This window comes from Narcine bancroftii, chromosome 1, assembly GCF_036971445.1.
Source record: "Narcine bancroftii isolate sNarBan1 chromosome 1, sNarBan1.hap1, whole genome shotgun sequence".
Classification (NCBI taxonomy): Eukaryota; Metazoa; Chordata; class Chondrichthyes; order Torpediniformes; family Narcinidae; genus Narcine; species Narcine bancroftii.
In genome coordinates, this window is record NC_091469.1 from 377,013,931 (window position 1) to 377,032,649 (window position 18,719).

Consider the following 18,719-nt stretch of genomic DNA (forward strand, 5'->3'; position numbering starts at 1 on the left):
TATAGGAGACAAAGATATATTGCCGACATTTTGCACCCGAGTCCTTTTTAAAGGGAAAAATAAATCAGAAAAGGCAGAAGTAGGATATATCAGAAGGTCTCAGAATTCAAACAATGGGGAGGAATCCAGACCAACAAAAGGTGTTAATTGGATGCGATAAGGAACTAATTAGAATTTATCATGTCTGCGCGAAAGTAGAGATGTTGGGGACAGCGTCAGTGCCAGAACAAATGTTAGTGGGGGGGGGGGGAATTAGCGTGTTAGAGGGGTGGCATGATGACATACTCAAAACCTCGCTCAGCGGGGGAGAGAGTGTGCCATCTTCTGCCCTCTCTGATGTAGATGCCGAGAGCACCGGTTTTATGGCATCAAGCGTCATTAGCCACTAGTGACAACACACGCTAGCTACGTGGCTTGGGCTGGGTGGAGAGTCGCTAGAGTGCGCCAAGCTAGACGCTAGTGACTTTGACGCACGCAAGTGACACCGAAGAGCGTGGGGCAGTGTGATGGCCAACAATGGCTGTGAACGTATGGGTGGGGCACAGCCCATGGATGCCCCACCCCCACCTTGGCACCGACCCTGAACAGGGAAGAGGAGAGTGGAAGGGGTTTAAATGATAGCCTAAGAAGTCTATACTAATTCCATTCGGTGGAGGCTTCCCGGTCAGAAGATGAGGTGTTGTTTCTCCAATTTATGGATGGTCTCAGTCTAGTAATACACGAGTCCATGGACAGACATGTCAGCAAGGAAATGGGATGGAGAATTGAAATGGGCAGCCACTAGGAGATCAACACTATTGTGAGAGACAGAACTGAGATGCTCAACAAAGCAATCTCTCAGACTACAGCCAGTCTCTCTGATATAGAGGAGACCATAGCGAGAGCACCAGATGTAGTAGATGACCCCTGCAGATTCACAAGTGCAATGATCCTTCACTTGGAAGGACTGTTGGGGCCCTAAATGGTGGTGAGGGAGGAGGTGTGGGTGCAAGTAGACCATCTCCTGCAGTCACAGATGTAGGTCCCAAGGTGACGATTGGTGGGGAGGGAGAAGTGGATAAGAGAGTCATGGAGAGAAGGGTCCCCGTGGAAGGCAGAGAGGGGAGGATAGAGGAATATGTGATTTGTGGTGGGATATGTAGTAGGTGGCAGAAATGGTGGACGAGGATGCGGAGGCTGGTGGGGTAGTAGGTGAGGACAAGAGGAATCCTGTTCTTGTTGCATGTTGGGGTGGAGGGTATGTGGATGAGTACTGAGTTGATGGTGGTAGAGGGAAAGCCACATTGTTTGAAGGAGGACATCTCTGATGATTTAGCATGGAAGTCCTCATCCTGGGTGCAGATGCGACGGAGAAATTGAGAGAATGGAATGGAATTCTTACAGGGACTAGGTGGGGTGAGGTGCAGTCGAAATAGCTGTGGGAGTTGGTGAATTTGTGGAAGATATCTGGAGACAGAGAGAGATCAAGGAAAGGGAGAGTGTTGCTAGAGATGGACCATGTGAATTTGAGGTTGGGGTAGAAGTTGGCAGCAAAGTGGATGAGGTCAACGAGCTCATCATGGGTATATGAGGCAGCAGAGGAAGAGTTGAATGGCCCTGCTTGTGTAGGCTTTTAGCATGGATTGCCAACAAAAAGGCACCCATATATGGAGCCCATGCAGGTACCCATGGCTACCCCTTTAACCTGAAGAAATTGCAGTGAGTCAAAGGAGAAATTATTGATGGTAAGGACAAGTTTTGCCAGCCAGAGGAGGATGATGGTTGTTGCTTTTATTGTCCAGAAAGAAACTAAGGGCTTTGAGGCCTTCAGCATGGAGAATGGAGGTGTATAGGGATTGGCTAAATAGGAGGCAATCAAGTTCAGGGAACTGGATGTTGTTGAAGTGATGGAGGGTGTGAAGTGTCCTGGATGTAGGTGGGGAGGGCCTGGACCAGGGGGACAAAAACAGACCCAAGGTCAGCAGAGACAAATTTAGTGGGGCAGGAGAACGTGGACACATTGGGTCTGCCGGGACAATTGGGTTTGTGGATCTTGGGTAGGAGGTAGAAACTCCATCCAGCGTCCGTATTCAACAACCTCCTCTACCATTTCCGCCATCTACTAAGTGATCCCACCACTAGATACATATTCCCCTTTCTGCCTTCTGCAGGGACCGCTCTCTCCGTGACTCCCTTGTCCACTCCTCCCTCCCCACCAATTGTCCCCTTGAGACCTACCCCTGTGACTGCAGATGCTCCACTTGCGCCCACACCTCCTCCCTCTGCACCATTCGGGGCCCCAGTCCTTCCAAGTGAAGCAATATTTCACTTGTGACTCTACAGTGGTCATCTACTGTATCTGGTGCTCCCGCTCTGGTCTCCTCAACACCGGAGAGACCAGACGCAGACTAGGAGATCACTTTGTTGAGCACCTCAACTCTGTCCGGTGCAATAACGTGGATCTCCAAGTAGCCATCATTTCGATTCTCCATCCCATTCCCTTGCAGATATTTCTGTCCATGGTCTCAGACTGAGACCACCCATAAATTCGAGGAACACCTCATCTTCTGACTGGGCACCTTCCAACCGGATGGCATTAATATAGAATTCTCTGGGTTTCGTTAAACCTTTCCCCAACCTCCTGCTTCCCCACTCGTCTCTCCATTTTTTGTCTCCTTTCACACAGACATGATAAATTCTACCTAGTCCCTTATCACATCCCATTAACACCTTTTCTTGGTCTCGTTCCTTCCCCATTGTTATAATTCTGAAACTTAGTAGGTGTTTTTATGCCAGGCCTCTACCTCGAGGCCACAAAGAAAAATTTGAACTTACTTTTTTTTTAAATGGAGCAGCCCTAAAAGACTGGCCTTGTGCCACTTTTATGAAGAATGGCTCCTTGTAGCGTCCTTCAGAGCTTATGGAGGTGGGACGAGTGGCACCATAGTGCCGCCCGTCACCATGAGGTCTAACGAATGTGCCGAGCAATGGCAGTCTTGGTTACCCATAATCTCCCAGGCACCTGGAACTGCTCTGGGAAACACAAATATAGAGACCACAGCATACTGCATGAACCCAGTTCTTCTGCCCAGTGCTGCCCCTCTGGCTCTTCGCTCCCCTCTTGTATCCATCGGACTCCCCAGTTCTGCTTTTCCGTCTCCACTCCTCAGTATCTGTACTCCTTCCTCCCAGTCCATGGAGCTCAGCATCTGGGTCCCTTCACCCTCTGGCTCCTGTGACTTCCAACTCTCCTTGCCCCCTCTGGGCTTCCAGCTCCTCGCTCTCCTCCTGCTCCTCAGTCTCGATGGCCTTGGTGAAGCAGGAACGAGAAGAGGACATTTCTGGGCATCAGGAGGGAGCCCTAACCCCAGCACCCATCATTGTGAGAGCCCTGGTGGTAGATCCTGAGTCGTGGGTTGATGGTGTCATCAGTCACCCCTAGCCAGCCACTTGCAGCGGCGGTGCATCTACAATGCATGGCAGAGCGTTCCATTCCACCACTGACACTAGGTTAAAGAGGGATCAGAGTCAGCGCCTTGAAGCTGCTCATGGATCATTTATGATGGCAAGTTCTGCGAACCAAGGGTGGAGAATCCCCCTTTCACTCTATAAAAGGGCTTTCTGATCTATCCGGCTTCTGACTTTTCTGATTTTTTCCTTGAAGAAGGGCTCAGGCCCAAAATATCGGCAATATATCTTTTTTCTCCTATAGATGGTGAAAAGACCAGGTGAGTTCCTCCAGCAATTCAGTGTTTTCACCCTCACCTGTATCCAGAATTCTTTTAAATTGTGATCTCTATTCCTTGGGATTCTTAAACACAAAATGCTTAATTTATCCAATCCCATCACATATGACAAAACATAACATAGCTTGTTCCCAAGGTCCTGCAAAATACCACTCAATTAAAATTCCTGTCACACCCCAAAAATTCCTCTTTTCTCATAGCCTTGCCAGTTTGATTAGTTCAATTGACATGCAGACTAAAGTCACCCATGACAACTGGAGTTTTCTTTTTGCACACGTTTGTGATTTTCCCATTAATTCTTCATAGGGTCAGGAAAGAACAGCTGGTAGGTCCCTGTGATTACTTTCCCATTATTTTTTATTTCCACCCAAACTAATTCCACATCGCTCTCTACTGCTTCATATTGAAACGTTTCGCTATTCAGAAAGCATAAAAGTCATAACGGGTGAAAGTACAAATTGAAGCAAAAAAAAAAAGGCCGACTTCAGGGGATCAATAAACACGAGTTAATCTTAAATGGAGGAAAATAAACATCTTGCATCAGATGCAATTTCTCACAACTCATCTTGACCCAATGAAACAGACTTTCATACCCATCTCAGCGTCATTTTCGTCCATATCGTGATCATGCTTTGAACTGCCATTCAGGAAACCATTAGATGAAGAGTCTGCCACTCCATTCGTGTAGTGCTCAGTTTCCATATCTATATCATTGCTAGACAACAAGAAACAAAGAATTTAAAAAAAAAAATGCAAACCTACTTTTTCCATGAACCCCACTGTTGGGTGGGGTTTGCATGTTCTCCTCATGACCCGGCAGATCTCCCTTAGATGCCTCAGGTTCTTCCCACATACCTAAGATGTGGTGATGGGTAGGTTAACCAGTATTTGCTGGGTGCAGGAGAACTGGGAGGGTGAGGGGGTTGGGGGGGGGAGAGAGGGGGAGGTGGGGAAGAAAACTCAGTAGGTATGTCCAAGAGAGAAATGGGATTAATTGGGTTGGCTCGACAACCAGTTGACTTGATGGGGCAAATAATATACATTGCGCAGAAAATGAAGTGAAAAAACTGTGCAGATCATGATTCTCAAGACTGTTTCACAGCTTCATTGAACTACACTTGCATACAAATTCACAAGCTGATGCATCACTGCAAGTTTAGAAGTAAGATGCATGTACACTCCAGTACTGATTCAGTCCATGAAATGGACCAAGTATTCTCCAACATGAAGCTTGATAAGTAATTACGCAACAGGTGAATAAATGTTTGAAGGAAATGTTCTAATAAGTTAACTAAAATTCTAGCTTTGTAATTATTTGAAAAACAATTGAAATTAAACTAAAACACTTACTTGTCTCTGCTACAACTGTTTGATTGCTGAGATCTTGCAGCATTTATACTGTTTAGCTCTGGAGTATTTAAACACGAGGTTAGATGTTTATTGTGACTACTGGATTGATGACCTTTATTGGATATTATACCATTGCTACAACTATTTTCATAACCTGTCAAAAGATAGAACACATCAAGCTCATTATGCTTTTCCTGTTCATGACTTCAGTAAGAATATGCACAATTTATAACAGAACAAAAAAATGGAATGAGAATGAAAGGGACTTCAATTTGAATTGAAGTACTAGGGGACACTAGTTTGAAGAGTTCATAATAAATCTACAAATTACTGAACTTTCATTAGTGATTGTTGAAATTTTACATCCTAATACTGCAGATATTGGAACGCTAATAAAATTAAGAATTCTCAGAAAGCAGCATCTGTGTTGGAGAAACAATCACAATAAAATTCTAAAATCCTGAGTGCTCAGGGATTGGGTCAGTCCAGATTCTAAGGCAGTACTTTAAAAAATTCAAATTTAAGGAGGAGTAAGGAGAAGAACAGGTAAATTTTGAGTTTGTTCATTAGAAAATACAGCATGATTAAATTATCAAAACAAGCAGATTAAAGAAAAATAATATTTGTCAAAAATGTAAACAATTTTTGTTTCCACTACAAAAAGAGCAATGTTTGAAATTATGTTTAAAAATGAACATCGTAGAGGAAAAATACAGGATACAAATTAATTTCTTTGTGATAAGATTACCTGTATTAAGCATGGTTGCTTGTTGCCGCTGTGCATCTGTAGCACTTACACATCCATGCATATAAAAGCTCGCTAAATTTAAAATGTTTGATAGTCCAGATTCTCAGGTGGTCTGGATTTCTGGCATGCAGATTTTTGGACTTTAACTGTAGCATTTCAAGTCAATTATCCTAAATGCAATCAGCTGAGGGCAGCCACACTTTTGCACGTGAGTTTTTTCACTTCCCATGAAGGTAATTGATTCAATTGGGGAAGACAGATCAGTTAGAGGGATTATGTCTCCCACATCTGGAGTTTGTATCTGAAATGTTGTAATATATTATGATCGTTTAATGACATTTGAGTAAAAGCAGGAATGTAATTTGAATAAAGTTTGAATAAATATTGAAAACGTTAAAGTTAGCAGTTAGTGCAAAGCTATTACTGTGCCAGCAACCCGGGTTTGAATCTGGTGTTGTCTGTCAGGAGTTTGTATATTCTCCCTTATGCTCTACTTTCCTCCCACCATTTAAAACGTACAGGGGTTGTAGGTCAATTGGTGTATTTGGGTAGCACAGGCTCATGGGCTGGAAGGGCCTGTAACCGTGCTTTACATCTAATTTAAGAAAATTAATTTAAACGAGAAAGTCTACAGGCTTCAAATTGAATACAATGAATCAGTATTCGGGTGCCACAGTATTTTCAATGATATAACCACTTACAGCACAGAACAGGCCAGTTCGGCCCTACTAGTCCATACCGTAACAAATCCCCACCCCCCTAGTCCCACTGACCAGCATCCGGTCCATACCCCTCCAGTCCTCTCCTAACCATGTAACTATCTAGTCTTTCCTTAAATGTAACCAATGATCCCTCCTCGACCACGTCTGTCGGAAGCTCATTCCACATCCCTACCACCCTTTGCGTAAAGAAATTTCCCCTCATGTTCCCCTTATAATTTTCCCCCTTCAATCTTAAACCATGCCCTCTAGTTTGAATCTCCCCCACTCTTAATTGAAAAAGCCTATCCACGTTTACTCTGTCTGTCCCTTTTAAAATCTTAAACACCTCTATCAAGTCCCCTCTCAATCTTCTACGCTCCAGAGAAAAAAGCCCCAGTCTGTTTCAAGGACATGTAAAAAGTTGGCCTCCATTCTCCCATTAAAATCAATGTCCCCAAGTTATTACTATGAACAATGCACTTTCTATTTTAGGATTTGGATGAGAGGAATACCCCAAAAGTAAAATAACATATCACATTCGTACCCAAAGAGAAAATTATGAATTCAACACAAGGGACTATACCCCCTAACTACCAGGTTAATCTGCGAGAAGGCATTGGATTCCCACTATAATTAAACTAGGCAATAGTATTAAGTAACCAGGCAAAGCTTACTCTTTTATAATAATAAAGCACAATTTATCAAGTGGAATCCAACTGGTGAGATGCTCAGATGGTCCCTGTAGAGCAAATGAAATTATATCAAATTTCCTTATGGAGAGATCACAGTTAGTGGTGTAACCAGTCCTATTCAAAGTAAATCAAGTCACCACCTATCCCTGGTTCAAAAATAAACCTTTAAAGCATAGTCACATGGTATTAATTCTGCTGCCTCAACAGATCTAACCTAACTGTTATTCCAGTTACTGAAGACTTGCAAGTGGGAGTCCCTACAATTTGCAGCATCAAGTCTAATCCAAAAACAAATATGTTGAGTGACAACAAATGAGTGAAACTAGATTCAGAGTGAGGAATGGGAGTGGGGTAAAACTTATTAAAAACCATGTTTCTCAACTGGGAAAAGTACCAATTCTACTGAAGAGAAAGTTCATGGAAGGGACACGAAATGCAACTTAACAACTGCAAGTTTGCCTGGCTTGAGTACCTTTCTGACCTCCAATATGGAAGAAGAGACCTATGAAGGGATGTGCAGAAAGAATTATGAATTTATGCAGATGACACAGCTTGTCTCATACAATATGGAATTTGTTAAGTTCAATGTTTTTATATTATACATAATTGATTCAAAGCAAGCCTGCAGAACATTCCAGTCTTCAATCAGGCAAATATTGTAATGTTTTTCTTGCAAGATTCAATGCTGCAGAAAAAGTTAGTTCCTATGAATTCTATCCAAGCTACTTACTTGTAAAGTGACTATGTGAACCATTTCCTTTGCATGCTGCTAGGATGTGGATGCTGTTCCCATGGCTGGGGCTCATGCTGGGACTGTTAAAGGTTCTAGGGCTACCTGGGTAGCTGTCTTGAGACTTTGGACTTCGTCCCCCTAGGCACCGTACTTCACTATCTGTTCCATTTACCATTTCTATAAACTGGCGAACTCTGGCAATAAATACAAAAAAAATGCGCAAAGCTCCATAAATGGCACATCAAGTTAAACACATATAATTCCACTCACATACATTTCATTAACATAATTGATTTACTGCCTTTTGCCTCAATATATTAGTTTTAATTTGGACAAGAGCCTAAATCTTAGTATTAGTCACCATTACTCACTAAGCAAAGTACGACGTTAATAGCTCCAGTTACCTTTATATGAAGTTACAATTTATAGAGTACCAAAATGGTTAGAAAATTTAACAAAATCCAAAGTGATCTTGGTACCCTGGAGGCTTTTAGGAATAAAACAACACACAATTCCTTTGAACTAGCTTTAACATACTGAATAATGAAGCTAAATATTTTCCTTGGCCCAAATCCTAATTGTCAATGCAAAAGGAAGCCTGAAAACTTTATGTGAAACACTCACATGTGGTACCACCAATAAACAAAATTTACAGAAGCTTACTTTAACATAAAAAGGAGGTTGGATTTTCTTTCAAGGAGACCTGGATAAAGCTGTTGTGTTGTTTCAATTGCTTCTCCCATTCTTCCAGCCAGTACCAATTTTTGAATTCCTAAAAAAATTACAAGTTCACTGCGCCCATCTTTACTCAAGCAAATGGAATAACAGGTAAACACAAGGAATGTTGTTATTTTGGCATAAACTAGCTGTAGTTAAGTGTAACAGAACTTGAAATGGATACCAATTAAAAGTCAGACCTACAATGACCTTCACTATCCTTTTGCCTGCACATCAGATCAAATTTCTTTCTTTGCTTCAAATGTATGCTGTTACCACAAATAAGAGCAAATGTCCTCAAAAATAAAGTCATGCAACATTTGGGTGGATGCCACACCAAGGAATTTTATCTATTTAATTATAAATGAGCACAATGTGCACTTCTGGGGTGCAGGTATGACTCACCAACAGATGCAAACTAAAACACAGCTTCACTTTCCATCTGAGTAGTCTATAAACTAAGAGCATAAACATAGAATTCTCCATTTTCTGGTAATCCACACCCCTTTGTTCTTTTCTGTCCCATACGGAAGAAGGTTCAAGAGAGAGCACTTTACATTTTTCACTGTCTTTTGCCTTTTAAACAGTGTATTCTTAATGCAGGTTGTGACATTCACCCATTTTTCAGTTCATTTTATTTGAGTGGGACTGTCCCTTGAAGAGAACACATTTAACAACCTGCCTGCAGGCTTTGAAGTGACTGTGAAACTAGCAGCAAGTTTTGAACATCACGTTCCTTTTAGTGGATACATTTGCAGAGTCAACACAGAAGCCCTGGAAAAGCCAGGTTGAAAGACCATGTGACCAGCTTCTTAAAAAGACAGTGCATCATTTGTTCAGGAGGCCATTTTAAAAGGCAGTGCAAGAGTAAAAAGCTTTTTGACCTCTTGTTGAATTGAGAAACCCACTTGGCTTCATTGTGTGGTTATAGACAAATTGTAAGAGTTCTTCCTGTTAGCATAGAGAGAGATGAGAGACCACTTCGACTGACGAAAATAGTTTGAAAGTTGAAGAAATATTGCACTCTACCGATTGACCCACAAAAAGGGTTCTCATTGCAGAAGGCAAGGGTGTTGAGTAATCAACATTCTGTCACCCCTGGACTCTTTCACCCGACTTAAAGCCTGCGCGTCACATCAATTTCAAACCCATTTGTCCTCACTGAATTTCAGAAACTGAACTTTGAACTGCTTTCCAAGAATTGAGACTTGAGCTGGTATGGCTTGGGGTATTCCACGCACAATAACATATTTGCGTATAGTTGGCGTTTAAGTTAGATAATTATATATAAATTTAGTTAAGTTTAGATTAAGTTAGTTCCATTAGGTTAGGTGTTATATAATTGTTGATTAATAATTAAAACTATTTTAATTATAACAGAGTCTGGGCTAATTTTTAAATCACTGCTGTCGTGGATGTAACAAGGTGCATTAGGCATTTGGAAGAATGAGTCTCAGTCAACCGGAAAATTTGCATATCCGACACCCGCGATCCCTGTTGGTGTCGGATAATGTGGATTCTACTGTATATCTGTTTAACAGGTTAAAAATCCCTCTGAAAGCCCCAATTCTCACATGTACCTCAACAGGCCACAATGCTGGACATCCGACAATTCTTTTTAAACACGTCTCATCATTTACCCACTTAAGTGAGTAAAGGCTGAATATATTCAGAAGGGAAGTTTTTTTTCTCCAACTCTGATATTTGAAACAATATCCTCGGATGAGAATCAAAGCATGGGTCAAATAACACTCACTTTGTCTATTTTTAATTGATGCGAGCTCCTCTTGGAAAGCTTGTCCTGTGGACCTGGCAAAGGCTTCAGCTGTGGCACAATAACCGTGGTGGACCAAATAAGATGAAACCATTCTAGAGATGGAATTAAAGGAAAGGTTAAATAGCCCAAGATTTGCAGTTTTTTTAAATAGTTGCAGGCAATGCAACTGTGAAACATTCTGGTAACACGATTACACCAGCCTAGACATATGCAATAACAGGAAACCCTTACCAAACAACTCAATGGAAATAGACGCAAACAATTTTTTTTTTTTTTTTTTTGCATATTTCAACATGCAGGTGATAGGTTTGATAAAGACTTCTGTAAATATGTTTGGAGAAACAGCATCCATGTGCCAGGTAATTAAATACATGAACACAAACTCAATCAATAGATCTAATTTTCAGAAGAAAATCTGAATTAAAAAGTTGATGTTATCAAACTTGGAAGGATTCACAATAAAATGATTCTGCTTGTTCTACTTCTGTTAATATGATTGTTACCAAAGAGGATTCCATCAATTAAATCAGAAAACATTCATCACCTGGATAACAAATAATATTTTAATGAAAAGACTGATCCTAGATACATACACAAGAAAGGGGGCACGCAAGAAAGAACACAGGGCATCATATCCATGAATACACGCATGCATAAGTGTCAAACAAGTGGAGGCATGTGTGAGAATCGGAAAAAAGGTTCTCGCACATGGAAGAGGTGGATAAAAATAACATGAAACAAAGGTAAGAAGTTTTATTGCTTTAAGCAATAAGGAATGCATATAAACTGAATTGGATAATTAATACATAACCCAAAGCACAAGATCATCCTTTAATTAAACTTACACTCCAATCTCTGAGCTAATGCAACGGCACACCACTGAGCTATTCTTAGCTGCAACCAAAACAACTTTTTTTGTAGCTTTGTAAACCTTGGGGAAGGGGAAAAAAGAAAGAAAACAAGAGAAAAGAAAGATTCCTTTGGATAGGAGGAGGGTTATTACAATTTCAAATTGTGTGTTATAATGATATGTGTGGGATTTTACTTGCTATGGTTCCTGACCAGGTCATTTCATGTTACCTACTGGGAGGTGTTAAAAGGATACCCAAATAGAGCAGAAAGGATTTAAAATGCAGCATAGAGCTGAACATATTCAGTCGCCATAATCAGATTTATTACAATTAGTAAAAATACTGAACTACATTTAACAGCAAGAAATACAAACTATTTTTAATATATGTAAGACCACACCCCAATCTTTAAAATCTAGATAAAATAAAGTCACAGAAAACTTTGAACATTTAAAATTGAAAGCTGCTATCGTAGATAAAGACAATATGTTACCTACTTTTGAATCATTGTCTGCCATTCCCCTTCTCGATCTCCTACAGGGAATCTTTCAATCTGGGTCTGAATTTTAGATCTCCATTCTCGCATGTAGTCTTCTATATCAAAAACAAATGGATGCTGTCCAAAGTTAGCATCTATCACCTCTCCAGGCGTCTGTAGTCCGACTGTGGGATATAAATTTGGCTGAATAAGAGAAAAAAGAAGTCACTTTGCATGCTTTAAACTCAGTGGTCCTGTAATTCCCTTGTAGGCAATGATCATATATTAATTATGTCAGTTTTGCCACAGAAATTGCACTTAAAGCAGGAGTTGTAAGCTGCATTTACCCTGATGAATAAAGTTATAAATTTTTGTTCTCCCATTAATTTTCAAATATTCAGCAATAACCTCTCTGGACATCCAAAATGCTATCATTTACAAAATATAGCAATTTTAAATTTATGGAAAGTGACTGTGGAATAAAAGATCAAAAATTTCACAATGCAACCAAAGATAGAAAGCACTCAGTGAGGGGTGAGCCAAAATAACACTGACATTGACTCCAGTTTGAGGGAGAATAATAAAAACACTATTTTTTTTAAAATCCAAGGGAAAATTATAACAAGTTAGTTCTAAATTCCCATTTCTCAACATAACAGTAATTTTTCAGAACTCCAAATTATTTTAAGACAAAACTCAACCTTGAAATAGAAACTTAATTCTTCAAAGATTTACTTTCTCAACCATCAGTTTCTGGAACAGTATTAGGTGCTCAATAATCACAGTGGAAAGAAACAATTTCCTGCAAACTGGCTCAACAATAACTCACACTCATGAAACAACCATACATTCCAAGATGCACAGAGTCAGAGAGCTACACAGCAGAGAAACAGGAACTTCAACTCACCTCGTCTACGTCGACTAAGTTGCCATGTAAGCTTACCCTATATGCGTGTATCTGGCCTATACCCCTCTACACTTTTCCTGATAACGTACCTGTCCACAAACGTCTTAAGAGATTAAATAACTGCTAATGGTGAAATTTTACTCCCCTCATCTGCTTTCATATGACAAAATTCTTTTTGCATCTCTGATGTATCCAACAATCATAACATTTGTAGTGAGAAGCTGGAGGATCTCAGCAGGTCAGGCACCATCCTTGAGTAAAAATAGTCAACAGCTTGTGTGGCGACTCTTGTTCACGAATAAAGGGAGGAGTGATACAAAGTATATCAAGGGGGAGGGACAAAAGGGGAAAAAAGATGTGAGGGACTAAGAGGTGAGAGGATATTGGACAGAAGGAGTGAGAAGTGGAGCGACAAGAGGAAAAGACTGGGTGTACTCCCATTCTTACTTGTCTGTCCATAGATTCTACCCAACTTGCTGAGTCCTTCCAGCTTCTCATTGTTTGCTCAGATGCCAACACCTGCATTTTTTCCCCCCAATCAGACAAATGGTTCAAGATTTTGCAGATCATGTAAAATGAGACTTTACGTTTTAAATTACTTTTTTAAATTAGAAATTAGGAGATACAGCAACACCTTCTGGTCCATAAGTCCAAGCTGACCAAATACACCAATTAACCTACAAATGCTGTACATTTTTGGAGTGGGAGGAAAACTCCTGATAGATTTGAACTTGGGTTATTTTTAATGATGTTTTATTTATTTCTTTACTGTAAACATATCAATAACAATATATACAAATATTCATCATTAAAATATTCAGTGATATTTTCATTTCCCCCTTCCTCCCACCCTCACTACCTGCCATAATGTAAAGTAAGAAATAAAAATAAGAAAAATAAATAATAAAAGAACAATAAGAGAATAAAGAAATAGTGTCGTCCAAAATTCCATAGATTTGAACCTGGGTTTGTGACACTGTAACAGCATTTCACTAACCATTACTTTCACTTCTTCTCAAAATCTAGGTGTCAGTATTAGGATGTGTACCTGTCAGTATGTTTTTATGTATATTAATATTTATAGATGTCAAAAGTAGTCACAAGAGAAAACAGAGAATGCAGGAATAATCCAAAATGTCAACTATTATTCCCAATGGCTGAAGCTCTGCATGGGAGCAATTTAAAAAAAAAGTTACACCTACCTGTCAAGATCCCAACTTTCTAATGAAACCTAATACAGAATCAAAAGACAGATGTTGGAAACATGAAATAACAGGAGTGCTGTAAATATTCAGCAACCAGGTAGCATCTGTGGAGTGAGAAAGAGTCAAGTTTCAGGTCAATGACCCGATCAGAGATAAAGGTTAATAAGATGCATGGAAAAGAGATAATAAAAGGAAGGCATATGGAAGGTAGAAAAGATTAAATGGTGAGAGCAGTGACAATTCAAAGCAAATGAGATTGACCATGGTTCTGAGTTTCTTTGAAAGGAGATTGACCAGAAACATTGGCCAATTTTTTCAGGTAAATGCCTTAACAGAACAGTTGGCATCTGTCTGTTTAAAAGAAAGTCTGGGACTTCTGTGTACAATCAAACCACCCCAGCCTTGAAGATACAGATCAGAATCTTGCACCGTCACAGAACTACAAAGTTAAATCAATGGAATCAATCAAGTTCCAATTCTGCAGAGGATGAAACATTTTGTCAATTTATTTTTGTTTTAAACACCTCGAAATACAGTTAGACCTCATTGTAGTTTTGAAAGCTGATAACCTTATTGCAGCTATTAAGTTCACAGGTTTTGGGGTGGGAGAGAGGGGAAAGAGAACTTCAATGGATTGTAGACCTGGAGTCTGGTCAAGTCATGCCAACAAATCCCCCCCAGGATGGTTAGGACAGCAATTCAAGTTCTCTTGAAAATTCTTAAGGAATTTCAAGTTTTCAGGGAAATATGGACACAAGGTGAATTCAGCTGGGAATTTGGGTCTCAATCTCTTTAATTGTCCAGTATTTCCAGATTTTTCTGTTAGGCTCCATTCCATGGCCACACAAACCAAACTGGAGATGTCAATCTAATTTCAGTGTCAATCATACTAAGAAAGTGCCAGATCAGCCCAATGTACACAATTTACACACAACTATTCTCCACTCACCGCATTTTTCGGGGGTTACTAAGTAATGCTTCTCCGCACTATAGATTTTGAGTCAGATTGTTTGCCTAATTTTTGCAACTCTGTGGCTAACATGACAATAAACAGCCAGTTTCAGACATTACACTCAGAAAACTCTGCAAGCATATCCATTTTATAACTTGGAATCAGCATATCACATTTTGAATCCATGATGTCAGCCATAAGCTGACTGCATTTTCAAATGGATAAAATAGAAGAAATTTCAACATTTTGAGACTAGGGCTTCTTGCCCAGTTGTCGAGTTGTGTGATTGCTATAACTTTTAACAGGCCCTTTCAGCCCACGAGCCCCTGCCACCCAATTACACCCAAATGACCTAGAACCACCAGTACATTTTGGAAGGTGGAAGAAAACCAGAGTCCCCAGGGAAAAACCATGCAGACACAGGGAGAACGTACAAACTCCTTACAGACAGCATGAGATTTGAAACCCGGTCCTGATCACTGCACTGTAACAGCATTGTGCTAACCTCTACACCAGTGGTTCCCAATCTTTTTCTTCCAACTCACATACCACTTTAAATATTCCCTATGCCATAGGTGCTTTGTGATTAGTAAGGGATTGCTTAAAGTGGTGTGTGGTTGGAAAGAAATAAATTTGAAAAGCACTGTTTTAATCGTGTCTAATTGACTTGTTATGTGCACGGTTTCATAACTCCAAAGGAAATGGGCCAATGACAATTTTTCTCAAGCAAAATATTTTGGTAACAATTGGGTCTAGAGCAGTGGTTCTCAACCTTCCCTTCCCACTCACATACCACCTTAAGCAATCCCTTACTAATCACAGAGCACCAATGACATAGAGAATACTTAAAGTGGTATGTAAGTTGGAAGAAAAAGGTTGGGAACCACTGCTCTACACTAATGGTGCTGCCCACATGGTGTGTCAGGATTTTGGTTTACATCTGTGTGTTAAGATCTACAAAGATCTTTTTTGTAAACAGAAAGGTACTGTAAAATTTGTATGTTTTCTCTGTGCTTGTGTAGCTTTCTTCCATGTACTCTAGTTCCCTCCCACATCTCAGACATGCTGGTTGGTTAACTGGTTCCTGCAAACTACCCCTCAATTTAGGTTAATGGCTTTAAAAAAAGTGAATGGGAATTCATCAGAAATCACGAGAAACCATGTTGCAGGGATGCAGAGATAAAGTTTTCTCAACTGTCAAATGTGCATAAAGCTGTCTGGGTTTCTGATTTCTTGTTATTCATGTTATTTTTCAGGATGTGGACATCACTAACTGTGGCAGAAGGAATATTTTGATGGCAGTCAAGTGCAATTTGTCCCAAATGGTTTAAAGTTTCCAGATCACTGATAGAGTTGCACTCATCAAGACAAGGGCAGAATATTCTGTTATGGACTTAATGTGCCCTTTGGGGAAGTAAAGAGTAGCCATCATAAATCGTAGGGTGTTCCAGGATTCAGACCTAGTTTCCATGATAGGCAAATAATAACTTTCCAAGTCAGGATGCAACACAAGTAAGACAAGCTTGTGAGTGCCTCTAGTCCCATCATCACCCTTACTAATTATGGATGTCAAGAGTTTGAGAATTGTTATAAGAGGAGCCTAGGCAATTGACCATATTTTGTAGATGGCATACTCTGCAGGCTTAGAGCAAATGGAGCTGAAGGAACACATGAATATTTTGGTGGATGAAGTGCCAATCAAGTGGGCTTTGTCCCAAACAGTGAAAGGCTTCCTGAGCATTGGAGTTTCATTCCTCTCGGCAGGCACAGCCAATACTATTATGAACCTAATTTGTGCTATGACGACAGTGGAAAGGCCATGGGTGGCAGGAAGAATGCCACTTTCCACAGGGTACCCAGTCTTGACCTGCTCTCGTCTTCAAGAATGTGGTTGGTCTGGTTGAACTTCCAGTCAAAGAAGATCTATATTCTCCTCTCCAGAATGTCGATGGCATCTCCACAATGAGACCACCAGTGAATTTCAAGATTGAGTGCTCAGAAACAGCAAGAGGAGGAACTGGCATAGTCTTAAAATGTCCCAAACTAATCAGTAGTTGTCCAATTACAAATGGAGAAAGAATTTCATAAAGTCAACTATTGAAAGAATAAAATATCAAATGCAAATCCCAGAAGTACACTTCAACTCTCAAATGCCATGCAACTAGGTCCTGATGCAATTTGTGTTCTGCTTTATTCCACATTGTCAGATCTTTTGATCAGAATATTCATTTGTTGATGAAACAATCCTGACTAGACAGGGGCCTTCTGATAAAACTTCAACCATGACAAATTAATTCTGATCAACTGCCAGGATCAAACAGGGCTCGTGATTTCATGAGAGTTAAAACACTTGTTAAAGTTTTATGTGCCTTATTTAATATTCCCATCATGAATAGACAGACACAAAGGGCACAAAATATTTGTTGTCCACAAAACGTATTCAAAACTGAAAAACAATTTAAGCTGTACTGGAAGTTCACAAAATAAAAATAAGAGTTTAGGAAAAATACAACAAATAGAATTGTCTTACCGGTAGATCTGTGAAAGCAATACCTGTGGAACAGAGAAAATAACAAATATAAGCAAAACTAGCCTTTTTTTTAAATATTACTGAAAATGAACACGTAACTGAAAATGTCATTGCTTATAGACTAAAGCAGGAAACTCTAAAGATTCAAGAAAACTAGTAAACAGGCATCAATGATGTATGTTTCTTGCAATTATTACTCAATTCTCACATTATATCATTCACTGCAGCTCTTTTTATGGAGCAATGTCATGTTGCAACCAGCGGAACAAAAAAAAGATGGACTTTCTTTTTATGGAGAAGGCCTACAAGGCTGCTCCAGCACTGGTTTTATAAAGAGCGACATCGGAAGTTGTCCTCCGAAGCTGAAGGAGGTGGGGCAAATGATGCAGCAGCGCCACCATGAAGTCAAACATACATGTAGAGCGGTTCCAGCTGCATTGGGGATTAAGGGTAACGAAGACAGCCATTGATCCCATATTAAAACAAAAAGGGGCTCATCCCGCTGGACTCCGCTGAACCCTTGTCAGTCTCCCTCTAGCTCAGCTTGGTGAAGAAGTGAGGGGCAGAGAGGGAAAGGGAAGAGGACAATTCCAGGTAGCAGGAGGGAGCCCTAACCCCAGCACCAATTACCATGGGAGCCCTGGTGGAGGCTCCTGGGTCACGCGTTGACAAAGTCATCGCGACGTCATCTGCCTGGCCCTAAGCAGTCACCTTCAGTAGCATTGCCTTTATGGAGTGAGGCGAAGCAACTCACTCCACCTCTGGGATTTCCCCCCTGGAAGGATCGGAGTCCACATCCAGCAATGGCATTTTTATAAAGGTAGGTTCAGGGATGTGAAGATGGAGAATATCTGCCACTACATTCACTTTTTTTTTTAACCACTATAAAAAGGCCTATTGTTACATGAATCCAACCATGGAAGTTTTTATGGCTTACGATTAAAATGAGGTATCATTAGATTTATGCACACATTCTGCAAGGAATACTGAACATCAGTTAGGAACAAAAACTCAGACTGAGAATGGTCAATTCCTTAAGAGAAAAAAAGTAATGAGAATTATTTTTCTCTTCATCTTTTGAATCCTCTAATGCTGTGCTCTAAAGACCCAATTCAAATATTCAAGACTTAAATAAGGCACTTTTATGTCCAAAGGAAAGTCAAGGAATGTGGATATCAGTGGTAGAGTTTTGTCAAGATCAGATCATGTTCTTACTGAATGGCACAACAGATTTTGGTTAGGGTGGGGGGGAAACCATACATCCCACAACTTCTCATTGTGCTGCCACAAATAAATTTGGGTGATGAGCAGATACTGTTCGAAATATATTTTCCTGTGAGCATATAAAGTAAT

At 40.2% G+C, this 18,719-nt stretch overlaps 1 protein-coding gene across 3 annotated transcripts in view; it reads right to left on the minus strand.

Annotated features, from left to right (window-relative positions):
- The window catches only part of ranbp9 (RAN binding protein 9), an 81,946-nt gene that overhangs the window by 11,046 nt on the left and 52,181 nt on the right, over nt 1-18,719 (minus strand). For 2 of the 3 annotated variants that reach the window (XM_069913399.1, XM_069913400.1), the window contains exons 5-11: nt 17,367-17,389; nt 11,792-11,976; nt 10,423-10,535; nt 8,613-8,721; nt 7,947-8,143; nt 5,076-5,229; nt 4,319-4,440 (exon numbers count right to left, since the gene is read on the minus strand). In XM_069913399.1, the coding sequence (XP_069769500.1) occupies nt 4,319-4,440; nt 5,076-5,229; nt 7,947-8,143; nt 8,613-8,721; nt 10,423-10,535; nt 11,792-11,976; nt 17,367-17,389 (903 nt within the window). The remainder of the gene's footprint in view (nt 1-4,318; nt 4,441-5,075; nt 5,230-7,946; nt 8,144-8,612; nt 8,722-10,422; nt 10,536-11,791; nt 11,977-17,366; nt 17,390-18,719) is intronic. The other variant, XM_069913402.1, reaches the window with a different exon arrangement.